The following is a 17538-nucleotide window of genomic DNA, read 5'->3' as shown; positions in this document are numbered from 1 at the left end:
AATGGCTTCATTGACCAGTGAAAACACAAGCCTGAACTGGGGCTGCACCTGCCACACCCTGGTTACAGGAAAGAAAACCCAAGCAAAATAAACCTTAAACCATACATAATGACTTCACCCCAGTTTTTAAGCAAACGATCCAAAACGTCTGTAGCACTGTTATTATCATCATCACTACTGATTGCTTTAGAAACCAGATGCAGTTAGCTTAAAACTGTAAACACTGAGTGTAAAGGAGTTTCACACGCATTCGTTCTTACCAGAATGATGGGGATGGACCCGTCACAAGGTGCCATGTCATGCAAATTAGGGGTGTCAGGTCGATCCTTTCATGTTGATCTGCAGTAAGTTTTGAATTTCCCCTCGACTGTTAAGGTTAGGAATTTGGTTACGAGATTGACCCAATGCAACAAAGAGAAAAGAAGAAGACAACTGACGCACAGAAATGTCCTGCCACTCTACTGTATTCCATCTTTCAAAAAGAAAGACAAGATTTTAATATTACTTAACAATATGTTAAAAAGTAGCCAGTCTGGCTTCAGTGTTAATACAATATACACTCTATAACAGATCGATAGTGTGAGTATTGTTCTTTTCGATTCAATTCCGAAAGTTTTCTGATACAAGCTTGGTACAAGTTGGAAAAAAAAAACAAAAGAAAAAAAACAAAAATAAAATAAGTTTGTAACTTGAACGGAGTTGTTACACTGAACAATTTTAAGTGGAACTGAAAAACCGACGTGAACATTGTCAAGTATTAGCAGTTCTCCCAATGAAGGGAGAGGTAGAGGGGGTATTGACGAGAGGCTGACCGGTCCGACTTTCTTGACAATGGGTTGTGAGGAAGTGCAGTGCTAGGTGCAAAGGTGAGCAAAGCCACAGTTGATTTGAATAAAAGCATCTCTTTTTTTCTCCATATTCATCTTTTTTTTCATTAGGCATGTCTTTTGAAGTGCCTTCATCCTAATGTACATAAAGCCAGAGAAAACCCAGAACATGGCACACAGACCAAAGGGAGACGGCCCACTCACTGACAAAAAAGCACACGCTTTTTAAAAGAAGAAAAGGGAAACCAAAATAATAGGGATAAACTCATAGAGTAGCATTTTGTGGTTGATTCTTTTTTTCCCCGACTTTGCTCTTTTTGTTTTCTCTCCAGAAGTACTGCAGGAATATAAGCCCGTTTTGGTTCCTTGTGGAACCCACAGCAACAAGGACAAGGCAAGGCGGCATGGATAATGTAGACCGGAGGAGCGTTTGAAGCGTAGCAGCACTGGGGGTCAGCAGTCAGTCTGTTGAAACATGGGAGAGGGCGAGAAGAAACCAGAGGAACGCTTATCAATTCCTGCCATTGTCTCTTGAAAGGAAGACCCATTAGTGGGCAGCAAACGTGGCCTTCTTCAAGCTAAAATTGGACCAGTTGATGGACAATCTCTGCCTTGTTTGTCGCGCCGAGTCCAAGCAAAACCTGCAATAATATTACATTTGTTAGTGAACAAAAGTTCATGAATGGCAGAAAAAGGCCCTGATAAAGTTCAAACTAAATCAAAGAATGATATCAAAATATGTCAAATTGAAAGCCAAATAAAAGCGGTTTCAAGAGTTCACACTTACACCCAATTTTCTTTTTGCACCCTAACCCCTTCCCCTTGGCCCTTGAAACAGTGTAAAGGGGAAAGGCTTCAAAATTTACCCCTAAGAAATGGGACACCACTACAACACCAGCACACATCATCATAGGTCATCGCGACCTCTTGCTTCATATGAGATTGACGATAGTGACTGCTGTAGTCATTCTATTTTTGTTATTTTTTGGAGTTTATGTTCAGGACATCACAAAAGGCAATGATATCATGTTATCATAACTTTATAATGTGGCAATAAAATCGTAAGCGAACTGTGCATTTACACCCTGGCCATATTAATCTAAGTAAACACACAAAAACAACATTAACATTATAGCAGACACTGTAAAAGGCCACTAGACTTTTCTGACAGGGTATTTGAGTGTCATCAAGTGACAGATGTGAAAGTATGTTGTGTGTGGGACTGCTATACAGGAGTTATTATTAGATATTACAGATGTAACTCAGTTTTTTTTTATTTTAGCGTTTTTGTTTTTTTAATGCATGACAGTAAACACGAACGCAGTCATTAAAGTATTAAAACATATGCTCGTTTGTTGTAAAAATTTGTAATATAGACAAAAAAAATACTAATTTGTGCATCTCTGTGTGCAGCCATGAAGCCGTTGTAGATCTGGGAAGTCTTCGAAATTCCAGTCTGGGAAATTTTCGTACTCTCAAGTTTTGAGTGTGGTCCTGAAAAATTTGTTTCAAGGGCTATCTAGAACATCCCCTTATCCCTACGCCTTTAAGCTAAAGAGAATTGGGACACCCCTACCCCTTTATGTGAACATGCAAAATGAGAGGAAGGTGTAAGGGCTAAGGGGTAGAATTGAGATTGGACTTTAGATACTGTTTGATACTAATAGCAGGTTTGGCATGCTGTTTCAGGAGAGAACCCAGAGCTCGGAGATAATTGAGCCTACAACTGACCTCCCGCCTGGTCAATCAGCATGTAAGGAGATCAGAGTGATCAGGTAGATCTCTTGGTGGATTGGAGGGGGGGCGGGGGTGGTTTGGGGGTCTTCAAAAATGAAGATAAGGAAAGTAAGGTGAAATGACCATTTATTGTAGATTTGGATTAATCTGATTGGTTTATTGATGACTGCAGATTAGAGACCAGCAGCAATCAATCATATCACGTGTTCCTCTTGAAATAAGTTTATAAAACTACACTTCGTGAGACGCATTTAAATAAATGTTAAAACCAGGTGGAAACGTGGCCTGAGTAAAAATGGTAGTGCCGTTTCACGTGCATCTGTTCTTATCAGAACTATGGAGATGGACCTGCTGCACAGCTAAATTTTGTGGTCGAAATCCAGTCATTGTAATAGAAATCCTCGAAACCAGTGATTCGTCAAAAACGTTCTCCATGCAGATTTTTTTCAAATTCAATCTGGTCTGAAAGTGACTATGATACTCTTGACACTAGTTTTCTTTGGTAACGTGACGTTAAACATAGAAGATACCTTTTGAAATATTCCACCTCGCGTTCAGTCTCGTCCATATCGACGCTGTCCAAATCGATGTCTTTGGGCAGAAATACATCATCTGTTGGACAATAATAAAAAAATTCTGTTAAAAGCCCTTCTTTTTATCATTTATCTTGAGCACTTGACAAAACTAACCTATTGAGTTATTCATCTTATCTCCTTTTTTCTTCTTATTCTTCTTAGCTTTACTTTTGGGCTGAGGCGACTCGTTGCTTGGGACTTTGCCATTCTGCTGAGAAGAGTCTGAAGCTGGAGGTTCAATAACAGGAGAGTTCCTCTCGTCTTTCCCTCCATTCTGTGGCTTCTTCCCACTAGTCCTCTCTTCCCGCTTGATGTCGGTCACAGACTCCTCTGATGTTCTCTGCTTGGCTTTGGCGTCAGTTTGAGGGCTGGCCACATTCCCAGCTTTGGGAGGTTCTGGAGCTTTGGAGGTCTCCGCTGGCCTCTTTGTGGCTTCCCCGTTGGTTTTGGAGCCATTTGCTTGCTGTTTGGGTTTCACCTTGGTGTGGGCTGACTCTGGGTAGAAGGAGGTGCCGTTCTGGAGGGCAGGACACTCTGAAGGCCTCTCTTTACAAGTCTTTGGGCATGGCTGTTGCGATGAGGTGTTCTTCCCACCGATGAGGGATTGGGGTTCTAGACAATGCTCTCTAGGACTGAGGCGAATGAGGCTGTGCAGTAGCTGCGTTTTGCCGTTCTGCAGGTTCTTTTCTAAAACGCTCTGAGCTGTCTGCTGTAGAGGTTGAGGGCTGTTGATTGTGGGAACGAGAGAAGGGTTTTCAGACTTGGCGAGCAGCTCCTTGACTTTACTCTCTTTCTTTTTCTTCTTAGATGCCCGCAACTGCTGCATTTCCTGCAGATGGAGCAGCTCCTGCTTCAGTGCCGCCTCCTCCTCCTGCTGTCGCCGCCTCTGTTCTTTAAGAAGCTGCTGCTGTTCCTCAAGTTCCCGAGCTTCTGCCTCTAGACGAGCTTTTTCTTCCATCTGCACCCCAACAAACATAGTGTTAAACCAAATATGCTACAGAACACAATTTAATGTTGTTTTTATATTATGCACTTCTCACAATCTCAGAGATAATTTACAACCTGTGCTAATCTTGCCTTTCCATCAGAAGACTAGACTTGATGCTCTATGAGCTTTACAGTATGGCTCAACCCTTAATTCCATTTACAATAATATTGCAATTTTCTAATATGCTATTTTTACACTACAAAGGCTGCGATTACACTATGCCATGTTATTTGATGTGCGAAAATAAAGCAGTAAGGTAACAGATTTTTATATATTTTCTGGTATCATGGGAATGCCCTATATATATTTTATAGTCATGTTAAAACAATCACAATGCATATTTTCCATTTTTCTCGATGTATTTTTAGACACATTTGCTAATTTGTTTAAATTAAAGCCGCTTATTTTATTTAAGGTTTTTTTTTTTTTGGAGTTTATTTTAAAATTGTAATTAGTTGGTTAGTTAACTTTTATTTGTCCCCAAAGGGAAATTTCATTTGCAGCATACACTCAGACACATCTGACATTTCACAGGCATTTATATAAATAAATAATTTAAAAACCTGAAGTACCATAATATCCCTAGTCTAAATAAATATCCAGTCTACTGACCATCAACAGCTACTGAGAGAGGAGGAATTTATTGAAAAACAATTTTGTTTAAAAATTGCTTGGGGTATCAATGATAATTTTGTCCTATTTCTTACACATCTGGGAACACAATATTGATGATCTGATGGTAAAAATTTTGAAAGTGTATGATAAAGTATGCCTCTCATAATGGAAAATTTAATACTTTCTTTGTATATATATACATTATCAATTCTCTTTAGTTTAATTCCCAACAACTTACTGGCTGTTTTACCACCTTCCCCAGTGACCTCAGAAAGATTTCCATATTAACAGATCACACAAAATGTAGCATTACTTTTGATAAAAGCAATACAAAACACGATCAACAATTTGTTATCAACATTAAACAACACAACAAAAAAATAAAGTTTTGCTATTTGACAAAATATGTGCAGAATTTAAGGTTACTTGTTTATTCCTAAATATCAGGTCAGTACTATAAACTGCACTGAATTGTGAGTTGAGTGAATCATTACATTCCTATTAATATTGTGTAGTACTTTAATCCTTCACATGTTGACTATTGTAGATAAGTGGTACCAATGTGTTATCATGTTTAACATCAGTATAGAGCCCTGCATTTGAGTTCGAGACCGTCTGGGCCCGACTTCGGGCCAACTTTCATGTCGTAGCTTGCATGCATATTGGGCATCGGGCCTGCTTTAGAAGAAAATGTTTTAAAAGTTAAATGAGATCTAATGCGTGCAGTCCGGAAACACCATTGATGCTTTGTGCATAGAGATTTCCAGCCACATGTAATGGAGAACATAAATAGAAAAATTGTCAATGGCGAACTTAAAACTGTGAAAAACACTAGAGGAAAGACAAACTTCAGGTCAACTTTTTAAATAGTGACAACTTTAAATAATGAGCCAACTGGTTCTGCACAATGGACAACTTGCAAGTGCAGGGGCGCCTGCAGGATTTTATTCCATCCCTTATTCTTATTTAAATCTCAAGAAATGCTGATGCTTGCTGTCAAAGACTACTGCCAGACAAAACTGTTTAAAACACATTGAATGGTAGCGGTTCCATGTGAGGAGGCTGAGCAGCTGGATCTGAATTGTCCGATGAAAGAAACACGGGCTGGTCCTGCAGTTTTCCCGGCTCAGGTGCTGATAAGACTGCGGTATAATATTTGTCTCATTAGTTTTAGGCTTTTTGGCAAATGTCCCAATTAAGTTTAGCTTTTTTAAACAGCGTTTACTCATGTTGAACCTTGCTTTAAACAATAGCTATCTGAATTGTAATTTTTAGTGTACGGAAAAACCCCCAGCAAAATTAAAACCAATAGATTTCTTTAACCACTTTCCACCATACAAGTACATACACACTTTAAAACACACAAACATACACCTTTATTCATTCTCATTCTTTCTACCTTTTTTTACTATTGTAGTGTATATTGTCTAATAATTAATTTATGTAAAAAAAAAAAAGAATAAACAAATTAATAAATGAATACAAAATCAGCATTAATTTGCGCCCCTTCATTGTAGGTATCCACATTGCGTATAGTCATATGGTTGCAGGCGCTACTGCATTAAATTGAGTAAACTCACAGTGGACCACATACCTCTTGGATATCCATGTCACTTAAAATACTAAAACTTACATAAAAAAAAAAACTAATAAAAAAATTCAATAATTTCTCAAAAATATTCTGTTAAAAAAACATCAACTTCCTATTAAATACAAACATGGTCTATGGCTGTGACAGCATAAGCGGTTTGGTGGGAAAAATACTTTTGATGAGCTGTTGGACAAGGGCGTGGCTACAGCCGGTGCGTCTGGGGTCAGGGCAGGGCAAGGCAGGGCTAGGGTTTGGGTTTAAGGCCCGTGCAGGGCTCTACATCAGCATAGGAATCCTTTGTAAAAACTATAAACCTGTCAGAATAAACATTATTTAGGTGACTTTTAACTGCCAAATCTTAAACTCGAATGGCGTAATTACAATTGTTTTAATTTTGTGTGGCCAGGAGTGAAATATTTATTTCAGGAAGATGATTAATAACTACATAACACATTGTATATTATGTTGCTCATTCTATATAATGACCTATTTTTTGTGTTAATTAAATAATACGATTAGATATAGATCTTTCTAAAACCATTCAGCTCTACTTTAGGCCAATACTTTGTTTACCTTCTTCTGTTTGTGACGGGCACGTTTGGCTGCTTTGGAGCTGCTGCCTTGTTGTTTGCTGTCTGCGCTGTTGATGAATTGTAGCAGGTCTTCTACCTTGCGATGGTCCTCCACCCCATCCCGTTCTAGCACCAATTCTTCCTTCTTGGGCTGTTGTTCCTCCTTCCGCTTAGTCAACCTAAGCCGCAACTTCTCCCGCATCTCTGCATAGTTCCTACTGGTTGGTGCAGCGGGAGGCTAAACACCAAAACAACAGGAGTGAGACTAGCTTATTCATTCTTGATATGAATATAATCAATATGAGCACTTTATATGAACTGCTTCCTCAAATATTCCTTGATTTACATAAGCAGTGAAGCATGCTAAATTGATTTAGAGCAAGAAAATAAGTGCATGCGCTGACCCAGCAATGACACTGTGTGAACAACATACACTGATTGAAAGCTTTGATGCCACAAAGTGACTAACTGTAATTAAAAACACAAATAATTTAAAAAGAATCCTTGGCAGTATGATATATTCAGCTTAAGATTATAAGAATCAGCCTTTTGCGTTCATTTACATGGATATTAGGGAACATGGTTATTTTGCATTAATGCTGAAGTGACAGGAAAAGATGTAGATTTACATTTAATCATTTGGTGGGCACTTTTCCCAGATAATATAACACTGTACAAAAAATAAAAAGCATACAAAAGCATGAATATATGTTAAAATCAGATTCGGAGCCTTTTAATAAAGAAAAAAAAGGAAATGTTAGTGTTAGAAATCAAATCTAAGCCAATTTTATTTCATTATATGAATATTATTTATATTATACTCATTAACCAATAAAAACACACATTTTTTTCTAAATAAATAAAATGCAAAAAAAAGGAAAATCCATTATTTTTATTAGGCATAATGATGATTTGTGTGTGTGTCTGTGTGCTTATTATGTTATGATAAAATTGTATATTCATTTATATATGCACTCACCAGACACTTTATAAGGTACACTTGTCCATCTGCTTGTTAACGCACATTTCTAATCAGCCAATCACATGGCAGCAACTCAATGCATTTAGGCATGTAGGCATGGTCACGACGATCTGCTGCAGGTCAAACCGAGGCTTAGAATGGGGAAGAATGGTGATTTAAGTGACTTTGAATGTGGCATGGTTGTTGGTGCCAGACGGCTGGTCTGAGTATTTCAGAAACTGCTGATCTACTGGGATTTCCACACACAACCATCTCTAGGGTTTACGAAGAATGGTCCGAAAAAGGGAAAACATCCAGTGAGCGACAGTTCCGTTGGCGCAAATGCCTTGTTGATGCCAGAGGTCAGAGGAGAATGGCCAGACTGGTTCGAGCTGATAGAAAGGCAACAGTAACTCAAATAACCACTTTTCAACCGAGGTATGAAGAAGAGCATCCCTGAATGCACAACACGTTGAGTCAGATGGGCTACAGCAGCTGTAAACCACACCGGGTGTCACTCTTGTCAGCTAAGAACAGGAAACTGAGACTACAATTCCCACAGACTCACCAATTGCACAACAGAAGATTGGAAAAACATTGCCTGGTCTGATGAGTCTCAATTTCTGCTGCGACCTTTGAATGGTATGGTCAGAATTTGGCATCAACAACTTGAAAACATAGATCCATCCAGCCTTGTATCAACAGTTCAGGCTAGTGGTGATAGTGTGGGGGATATTTTCTTGGCACACTTTGGGCCTATTAAAGCCAATTGAGCATTGTCAATGCCACAGCCTACCTGAGTATTGTTGCTGACCATGTCCATCCCTTTATGACCACAGTGTACCCATCTTCTGATGGTTACTTCCAGCAGGCAAATGCACCATGTCAAAGCCCAAATCATCTCAGATGGGTTTCTTGAACATGACAATGAGTTCACTGTACTCAAATGGCCTCCACAGTCACCAGATCTCAATCCAATTGAGCACCTGTGTGATGTGGTGGAAAGGGAGTCTCATATCATGGATGTGCAGCTGACAAATCAGCAGCAACTGTGTGATGCTATCATGTCAATATGAACTAAAATCTCTGAGGAATATTTCCAGTACCTTATTGAATATATGCAACAAAGGATTAGGGAAGTTCAGAAGGCAAAAGGGGGTTCAGCGCGGTACTAGTAAGGTGTACCTAATAATGTGGCAGGTGAGAGTATACTGTGATGTCAGACTTTGGTTGTTTTTTTAAAAAGCCAAGTGAGAGTGTTTTCATACCCCTCCATGACCGAAGAATTCACAGTAGCAGCAGTCGCAGTACTTTCCTTCCTTCTGATTGGTGGAGGTGGAGGTGGATGAGCTGTGCTCCGAGCTGCTGTCTTCATCTTGGCTCTCCTCTCCTTCATATGGCTGGTGCTCGTATCCTCCATTCCCTTCACACCGATGACCCTCACACTCTGGATCACTGACAGAAACATCCCCACTGTGAGTACAATGCACTCAATTCCAGATCTTAACTTTTCAAAAATACAAAGCTCTATATACAGCAGCTTGTCAATGTTTTTAGATGATCACACTGAAGACACATAAATAGTTTAGATTGTGAACTGACCTGCACACACTATTTGCACCACTGGCCTGCTGCTCGTCCATGAAGCCTGGAGGCACTATACTGGGTAGTGTGTTTGGGGAAGAAGCGTGCGAGGCTGGGTTGAGAGGGGGGAGAGATGAAACGCTGGTGGGACTATTCCTAGGAGCAATAGGAGTGGGATGTCTATGGTCCTCTTTACCTAAATTATGGAAAACTTCATCTAGAAGAAAAGAGAGAAATCTTATAAATCTTGTCGCTTAACAGAAATAATATACAATATAGGATATAAAGCCACCATGCAGTGAAAATAGAATTAATATTGTGTGTGACTCCAGTGCTTGCTTATTTTCTGTTTATACTAAACTGGCAGAAGTGTTTTTTCACAAACTGCTACAAAACTAAAAACTTTCTTGTCATACCAAAGCATAAAATAAATAGAATAATGAAAAATACAACTTTATAATTAGGGTATGTACTAAACTTTAAAGGTTAAACCCAACCTCCTCCTAAAACAACAGAAATGCAGTAATTGCGCATTAAATTTAAGATTCAATAAGCTTGAAAATGGAAAGCTGTTTTAATTAACATCCTAGTTCATTCATCTGTTGTTAATGAAGTGGACAACTCATGTTCAATCACATCTCTTGATTGATTTACTGCCCCACGGTGTTAAAGGACGGGACCACAGACTGGCTAATGTGCGCACTGGATGGAAGTGTCTAATACTTCCATTGTTTTCCTATGTAAATGACAGACCAAGCACAGCAAGCTTACACTAGCAAGTTGGCATAATAACAGTTTTGTCTGTTGTTAGCATGACAGAGAAAGCACTATTAAAAAAAAACATTTCCAAGTGTTGCATCTCATGTTTTTAGATGCAAAGATGCATTCTGTGTGAATGGTTCCTAAGTTGTTGCACAGCTTCTGTCTTTTTTTTTTTTTTTTGCATTAGTCTGGTGTCTGGCAAATCTGGATTGACTTTATTCGTCATCAGTGTACATGAACCAAATTGTTACTTCTGGTATGAATACATGTACCGTTTAGGATTGCAACAATTATTGATTTTGGTTGTACGCTTATGATCTGAGGAATAATCCTGGTTTTACTGTTTTTGCGATTATTATTCACATGAAAACTCCTTATATTTTAAAGTGTTATTTATTGCTGCTCAATAACCAATTAATACAGCATAAAATAATGTAAAAAAACACAGAAAATAACCAACTTGAGCACGTAAAAGATGCAATATGTAAAGGCCCTCGTTTGATTTCCTCAGCCATAGTTAATCTAGTGTGCATGGGTATTAGCCCTGGTGTACAAGCTCGAAACTTCATACTAGTGCATAGTTGGCATAGCATTGTTTAGTTGCAGAAGTTTTGTTCCATGCTGAAATGCGGTGTTGAGAAGCCTTTACGATTAATTAACTGTGACGAATTAAAGCATGGTTAATAAATACAGTAGAGCAAAAACACACAATAAATAACCATGCTATATTTTTTTTTTTGGGAAGTCAAACTCTTCATATTTTTATAACTTAAAGTTTGGCTTAAGAAAAATCAAATGTGTAATCATTGATTTCATTTAATCTTGTTGACTATGATGTATTGTATGTGTGTAAAGTGTGTATTGTACTAATTTTTAATTCAATATTGTTAATTTTGTTACAACATACTGCCCAGGGACAACAGAAGCAAGTTAGCTTCATGGCTAACACTGGCACAACGTGTCATGCTGTAGATTGTAGCTTAACGAATAAATGAAAATGAAATAAAACAGTTTTTAGGTACAGAAAATGAATAATCAAATAAAAAACAACAATGTATGGTCTTAAAGCAACACTCCACTTTTTTGAAAACAGGCTAATTTTACAAGTCACCTAGAATTAAACATTTGAGTTAGCAATGATATTATACTGTGCTGTTACCTATTTGAGGACTATATTCAGTTCCTAAATTCCTTGTCTATTACGCCGGAAAGAGAGTATAGTTCCTAGCCATATTGGCCAAGAAAATAGCAACTTTTCATTTTCCACTGGTCATAGTAACTGATGTAAAGAATAATAGAAGAAGAACGTAAGAAGACTCAATCATTAAATAGTAAAATTATCAGGGGTGTCCAAACTCGGTCCTGGATATTTTAATTCCAACTCAAATTAAACACACCTGAACCAGCAAATCAAGCTGGTTCTAGGTATACTAGAAACTTCCAGGGAGGTGTGTTGAAGGAAGTTGGAGCTAAACTATTCAGGACACCAGCCCTCCAGGAACGTGTTTGGACACCTCTGCTTTAAACATATATCCAATCAAATACAATTAATCTTGGTTAAAGCCATAACCATTATAATTTACTCACATACAAAGTAACAGGCCAAGCAAATGATAAACTTTTACTCTATTACAGTTACACTGTGCAATGACTCCTGGTTCTGAATCGTAAATCCTGACTAAACAATGCACATCCTGCATTGTGACTACTATGAAAAAGCATGCAATTTCAATGCTGAAACAACATAATGCGCAACCCTTCCGTGGAAGTGATTCTTACTTGACTGGACAGTGGTGGCGGTACTGGAGACAGAGGAGGTGGCAGAGGAAGTGGCCATCACCACTTCACTGGCCTCCATAAAGGCATCTTGGTAGTTGAAGAGACACTTTTTCTTGGCGCCATTTTTCTTCTCTTTGCCATCCGGGGAAAGGTGGGGGTTGACACTTGGGTCTAAACTGGAGGAGAGTAGGGGCACGTCGGGAAGGGGAGGACCCAGCATGTCACCTATGATGACGAAAAAAGTGTCAGTGAGGTCAGAGTGATTTTTCTTTTTGGTTTAGAGGCTATTTAAATGTATATAATAATTGTATCATGTTTATACGGCTGAAATGAGCAACTTGTTTTTACTGTGATGATGTTGCCCACTATCAAACACCTTTCGTTCGAGGTGTGGTACTCGAAAATAGTTTTGACTCATTCACAAATTTTGATCTTTCTCCAACAGTTTCTCACCACCAGCTCTGCGTTCTCGGGGAAACCCATCAATTATAGTCCAGAGAGAACACACCATTTAAAAACAACAGCTTAATGAGGATAAAGATAACACGCCTTCTCTGTGGATGGCATTTCGCTAATGATGACTGCTAATATTACTTTGTTCAAAAGTGTTTCTGGCTTCAACAAGAAAACCATTTAGTGTAGTTATTAGTCATTTTTGAGTGACTTTTGTATCCTATATACATTTCAAGTCAGAATTATTAGACCTCATTTGATTTTTTTTCTTTTTTTAATATTTTACAAATGATGATTAACAGAGCAAAAAATATTTTACAGTATATCTGATTTTTTTTTTCTGGAGAAAGTCTTATTTGTTTTATTTCGGCTAGAATAAAAGCAGTTTTTAATGTTTTAAAAAAAAAAAAAAAAACATTTTAAGGTCAAAACTATTAGCCCCTTTAAGCTTTATTTTTTTCATAGTCTACAGACAAACCATCATTATACAAAAAACTTGCCTAATTACCCTAACCTACCTAGTTAACCTAAATAACCTAGTTAAACCTTTAAATGTCACTTTAAGCTGTATAGAAGTGTCTTAAAAATATCTAGTCAAATATAATTTACTATCATCATGGCAAGTAAAATAATAATTATTTATTATATTATTTTAAAAGTTATTTAAAATGATTTATTAAAACTATGATGTTTAGAAATGTGTTGAAAAATTCTGCTCTCCATTAAACAGAAATTGGGGAAAAAATAAACAGGATGCTAATAATTAAGGGGGGCTAATAATTCTGACTTTAACTGTAAATTTGTGGCACATAAGAAATGAAAACACTTTTAGGGATTCACTTCAACATTTTAATGAAGTTTAACACTCAAACCCTCTTTGGTGCTTATCTGGCTGTTATAATATTTGATTGCTTAAAGGGGGTGGGCTCTCGATTGGGTAGATTTGTTAGATTTAAAACTAAGGGCCTACTCACACTATGCTATCCGAACCGTGCCCAGGCCTGTTTCCCGGATCATTTGAGAAGTGTGAGTGCGCTGAATCAGGCTCCGGTAGGGTTCACATAGCTGGCCCTGGCCCAGTTGGAAAAGGTGTGCCTGTGCGCGGTTCACTTGGGCTTTAGCACGGTACGCTTGTGTGTGAGTGCAAAACGCGTCTAAGCCCGAAACTGAAAGCAAGACGTGACTTTTAAGAGATGGTTTCATATGGATTTATTAATCATTTCTACTGTTCAATACATGCAAACTATCGTAGCTGTCATGGTCGTAGTGTCGTAGTTGATCACTGCACCACAGTTGAGTATCTAATGTACAATTCTGAATACAGCTCTGCCTGCTTTTTCATATTATTTGATTTTACAATTTCTTTTAAAGCCACAAAAATAATATTTGAAGCACTTCATTTCACACACTGCATATGTGAAAAAAGTAAACACTGCATGTGTGTAAAAACACTGTTCACTGTGCAAGTGAAAACATTTTTTAAAAACACAGAAGTGTGCAAATGGGCTTTTCCCACTATAGTTACAAGAAAATCTGGCCAGTAGGTCTGGTTCTCAGAGAACTAAACTCCTCTTGAACTACTGTCCTGGTTGCATTTACAGCATCACTAGGATATCTGAAGTGATGTAAGCTGGCTAAAAGTGACATTAAGCAATACATTAAATGAAATCAACAGCTGGAAGATGTAGGACATCATGATCGAACTGTGTTTTCATTGTGTAATAATGGGTGTGGAATCTGGAATATGAGTTATTTGTCTAAATCTCCTATGACAACTTGTAGTGCTTTATATCACAGAGACAAAAAAATAAATAAAAAAAACAGTGTCACAAAAGTAGCAGGAAAATGCAGCTGAAATTTGCATAATGAATGCGTCTTAACACTTAAAAAACTGACCCCAGTGTTTTATATGGCACATATTCCCCAACCAACCAGTATTAACTTATGTCAGCTCCTATTACTCCAAAAGCCTTTATTGTGGAGTTTAAAAACCTTTTAAAATAATCTAATTTTGTTAATCTGAAAAAAAAAAAACTAAATCTTTATTTACTAGAAAAACTGTCAATACCTCAATAAGTACCCTTTATTTTAAAGTCAAACTGAAAAACAAAACTGAAATTCCATGTTATTCCCCTGTTTCAAAGACAAGACTTAAAGGGATAGTCCATCCAAAACTATCATTTGTTCTTTCTAAACCTGTAAGATTCTTTATTCTGTTGAACACACAAGATATTTTGAAGAAAGCTGAAAACCTGTAACCATAGACTTAAATAGTATGCTTTTTCCTACTGTGGAGGTGAATGATTAAAATAAAGAAACTCAAAGATTTTAACCACTTTAAGTTAAGTAATTAGTGAGTAAATTAATTTTTGTGTGAATGATCCTTTTAAGGCTAAATTGCTAGTATGAGCTGTCTTAACTAAAAATAACTTGATGACATATCCAAAAAATGTCAATGCCACAGAATAGTTTCAATAAACATACCAGTATTGTGTTTCTAAATACTGTTTATAAAAGAAGCTTAATTACCTCATTTATTTCCTAAACCCTATTTGTGAAACCATTCCATTGTGCTTCCTCTACTGTGGAGAGTACAAAACTTGATTTTGTCCAAGTAGAATTGATTAGATTGATCCCGTTTTAGGTCAGTAGGCATATTAGGTAGGTATTTAGTGCCATCCTCTTGTGATAGGCCTGATAACAAATAGGGTAAACTGGGCCTTGCAATGGTTTACAAAATTAATGAAGCTATAAGATGAACTCCTCCCACTAAAAGCAAAAACATTTACTAGCATTTTAATCAGAATGCCGCTGTTCTTTAATCTGCTTTGAAGTGGGCGAAACATCTTTAAAAGGGCTTATGGAACTGACCAGGCAGTGGTTCCTGGAGCAGCACAGAAGGGTTCCAGTTCTTCATCATGTGCGTGTCCCAGAGGTTCTCTAGCTTGAGGGAAGGACACGGTAAAGAGCCGTTCCAGTCCCCTGCCGTGCTGAAGCAGCTCTGGTACACGTGCTCTGGTAAGGTTGGATTGAACGCCTGTTGCTTTCCGCCTGTGTGACTGGATGTGGGAGTGGGAGGAAGAGTCTAGAGAAGATAATGTGGAGAGAGTTACATGAAAAAAATCATCAGGAAATGTCCTTTTAATGATTCATTATGAAATCCAGTGATACGAGTACTGAAATTATTTAAAGTAAATCATTGCTTGATAGTCAATAGTCAGTAATGTGGAAAGGTACATGCCCAGTAGGAAGTGAAACCTACTACTTAGGCCTTTGGTTTATTTATTTTTTTGCGTATGATTTTTGATACAAGTCACCCCCCTTGTGGCTGGAAAAATTACGACAGTCACTGACAGGGTTTCTATTCTTTCACAAACAGCTGATTCAAGGACTTTTAAGAGTTTTTTTGAAGGACCATTGCCACCTACACATAATATTTACATTAAAATGTTAGAGAGATGATTTTTAAATGTGTCGTTGACAAAAAATGTAGACTGTTTTAATGGTTTCTGCAGGTTTCACTAAGTTCAATTGAAGACTTTAAGACATTTTAAGACCATTATGAATGGAATTTTAGACTTGTACAGGGCTAAATGCTGAGGATTTTTTTTCGAATATCCCAGTTAGAAAAGATTTTAACTTGCCCTATCAAAAAAATATAAAAATTTAATACATTTAATGATACAATAATAATAATAATTTTGTTCTTTTTTAATTCATTTTCAAATATATCCATTCACAAACCCTATAACCCTTATCAAGAATAGAACAAAACATAGCAGTCAATTACATTAGTTTACAATAATAATAATTTACAAATAAAAAAAATATAGGTCAGGTCAGCAGTAACCTTAGCAGAAAATAAATGAAGAACTTTTAAGCAAATTTAACTTTAAGGAAAGAAATTAGATGCTCTTTTTAAATAAAAGGTTAAACATTTTATTGAGATGGATTTTTGGTGATTGTATGGGTGTTAATAGCCATTTTGGGTAGCTATAAATTAGATTAGATTCAACTTTATCGTCATTACACATGTACAAGTATAAGGCAACAAATGCAGTCCAAGTAAAGTGCAATTATAGATAAGCTATGGTGATATTTACAGACTGATGTATTATGAAAATTACATACCGATTGTATTAACTATGAAGAGATTTACAATAGATGAATATATGTACAGGTTGCTATTAATCAGAAGTATACATGAAAAAAGGAAAAATAAGACCTGTTAAATAATGATTTAAGACCTACAACACAACATTTCAGTGGATTTAAGACTTTCTAAGGGCTAAAACATAGCTTTTGAGACTTTTTAAGACACCACGGATACCGTTTAAACCAATGTTTCTCAACTGGTGGGGAACATTTTCAGTGGGTACAGTGTGTGGTGAAAAAAACGACAAAAGTTGAAAAACTTATTTTGCTTACACCGGACTTTTATTTTGAAATGCACTTGCAACAACTCTACCGTTTGACGTGAAATTTCATTTAATTATAGCAATAAATATGCAAGATGTAAAGTATGGATTTACATATATTGACAACAAAAAAAGACTTCAAGCCTCAGTGTGCCATATGTAGTGAGGTGCTCTTACAGCATGAAACCTTCTAAACTAAACCGACATTTAAAACCAGACAACATGTTTAATTAACAGTTCAGTTTAGTTCATGATAACTTCATGATCAGTTTAAGTTCGCCTGAAACTTTCCTTACCCTAAGCACTGTTTACAGTATTTGTCGTTTTTACTCTGTTATATTTCTATAATTTGATCCATTTTGTTATGACAACAATAAAATACTGTTCATTTGTAAGTATTGGTAATTTTCTTATGATTTACTTACGTGTGTTAACAAATAAATGCAAATTATTTTTAATTCCTAAATGTATATTATAGATGACCATGTAAAAATGTGGATCCCATTGCCAAATCAGTTGAGAACCCCTGGTTTAAACAGCCATGTTCATAGAACTTAAAAAAAAAAAGTTGTTAAATTTAAAACTGGTAATATTTAAATGCAGTTTCTGAAATATGTATAAATTGTGGATTATTTGTCATACATTGTGTACAAGATGTTAATTCAAGTTTTTTTTT

The 17538-nt window shown here is 36.9% G+C and overlaps 1 protein-coding gene across 2 annotated transcripts in view; it reads right to left on the bottom strand.

The window, feature by feature from the left end:
* Positions 1 to 445: 445 nt before the first annotated feature.
* The window catches only part of fam193a (family with sequence similarity 193 member A), a 51378-nt gene continuing 34285 nt past the window's right edge, over positions 446 to 17538 (bottom strand). Inside the window, 8 exon segments of one of the 2 annotated variants that reach the window (NM_001328395.1) lie at positions 446 to 1468; positions 3095 to 3176; positions 3254 to 4097; positions 6907 to 7143; positions 9135 to 9321; positions 9469 to 9667; positions 11992 to 12216; positions 15316 to 15529. In NM_001328395.1, coding sequence (NP_001315324.1) covers positions 1375 to 1468; positions 3095 to 3176; positions 3254 to 4097; positions 6907 to 7143; positions 9135 to 9321; positions 9469 to 9667; positions 11992 to 12216; positions 15316 to 15529 — 2082 coding nt within the window. In that variant the 3' untranslated portion in view covers positions 446 to 1374. 2 annotated transcript variants of the gene reach the window in all.

The sequence above is a fragment of the Danio rerio genome, chromosome 1, assembly GCF_049306965.1.
Source record: "Danio rerio strain Tuebingen ecotype United States chromosome 1, GRCz12tu, whole genome shotgun sequence".
NCBI lineage: Eukaryota > Metazoa > Chordata > Actinopteri > Cypriniformes > Danionidae > Danio > Danio rerio.
This window is presented reverse-complemented; position numbering and strand designations above follow the sequence as displayed.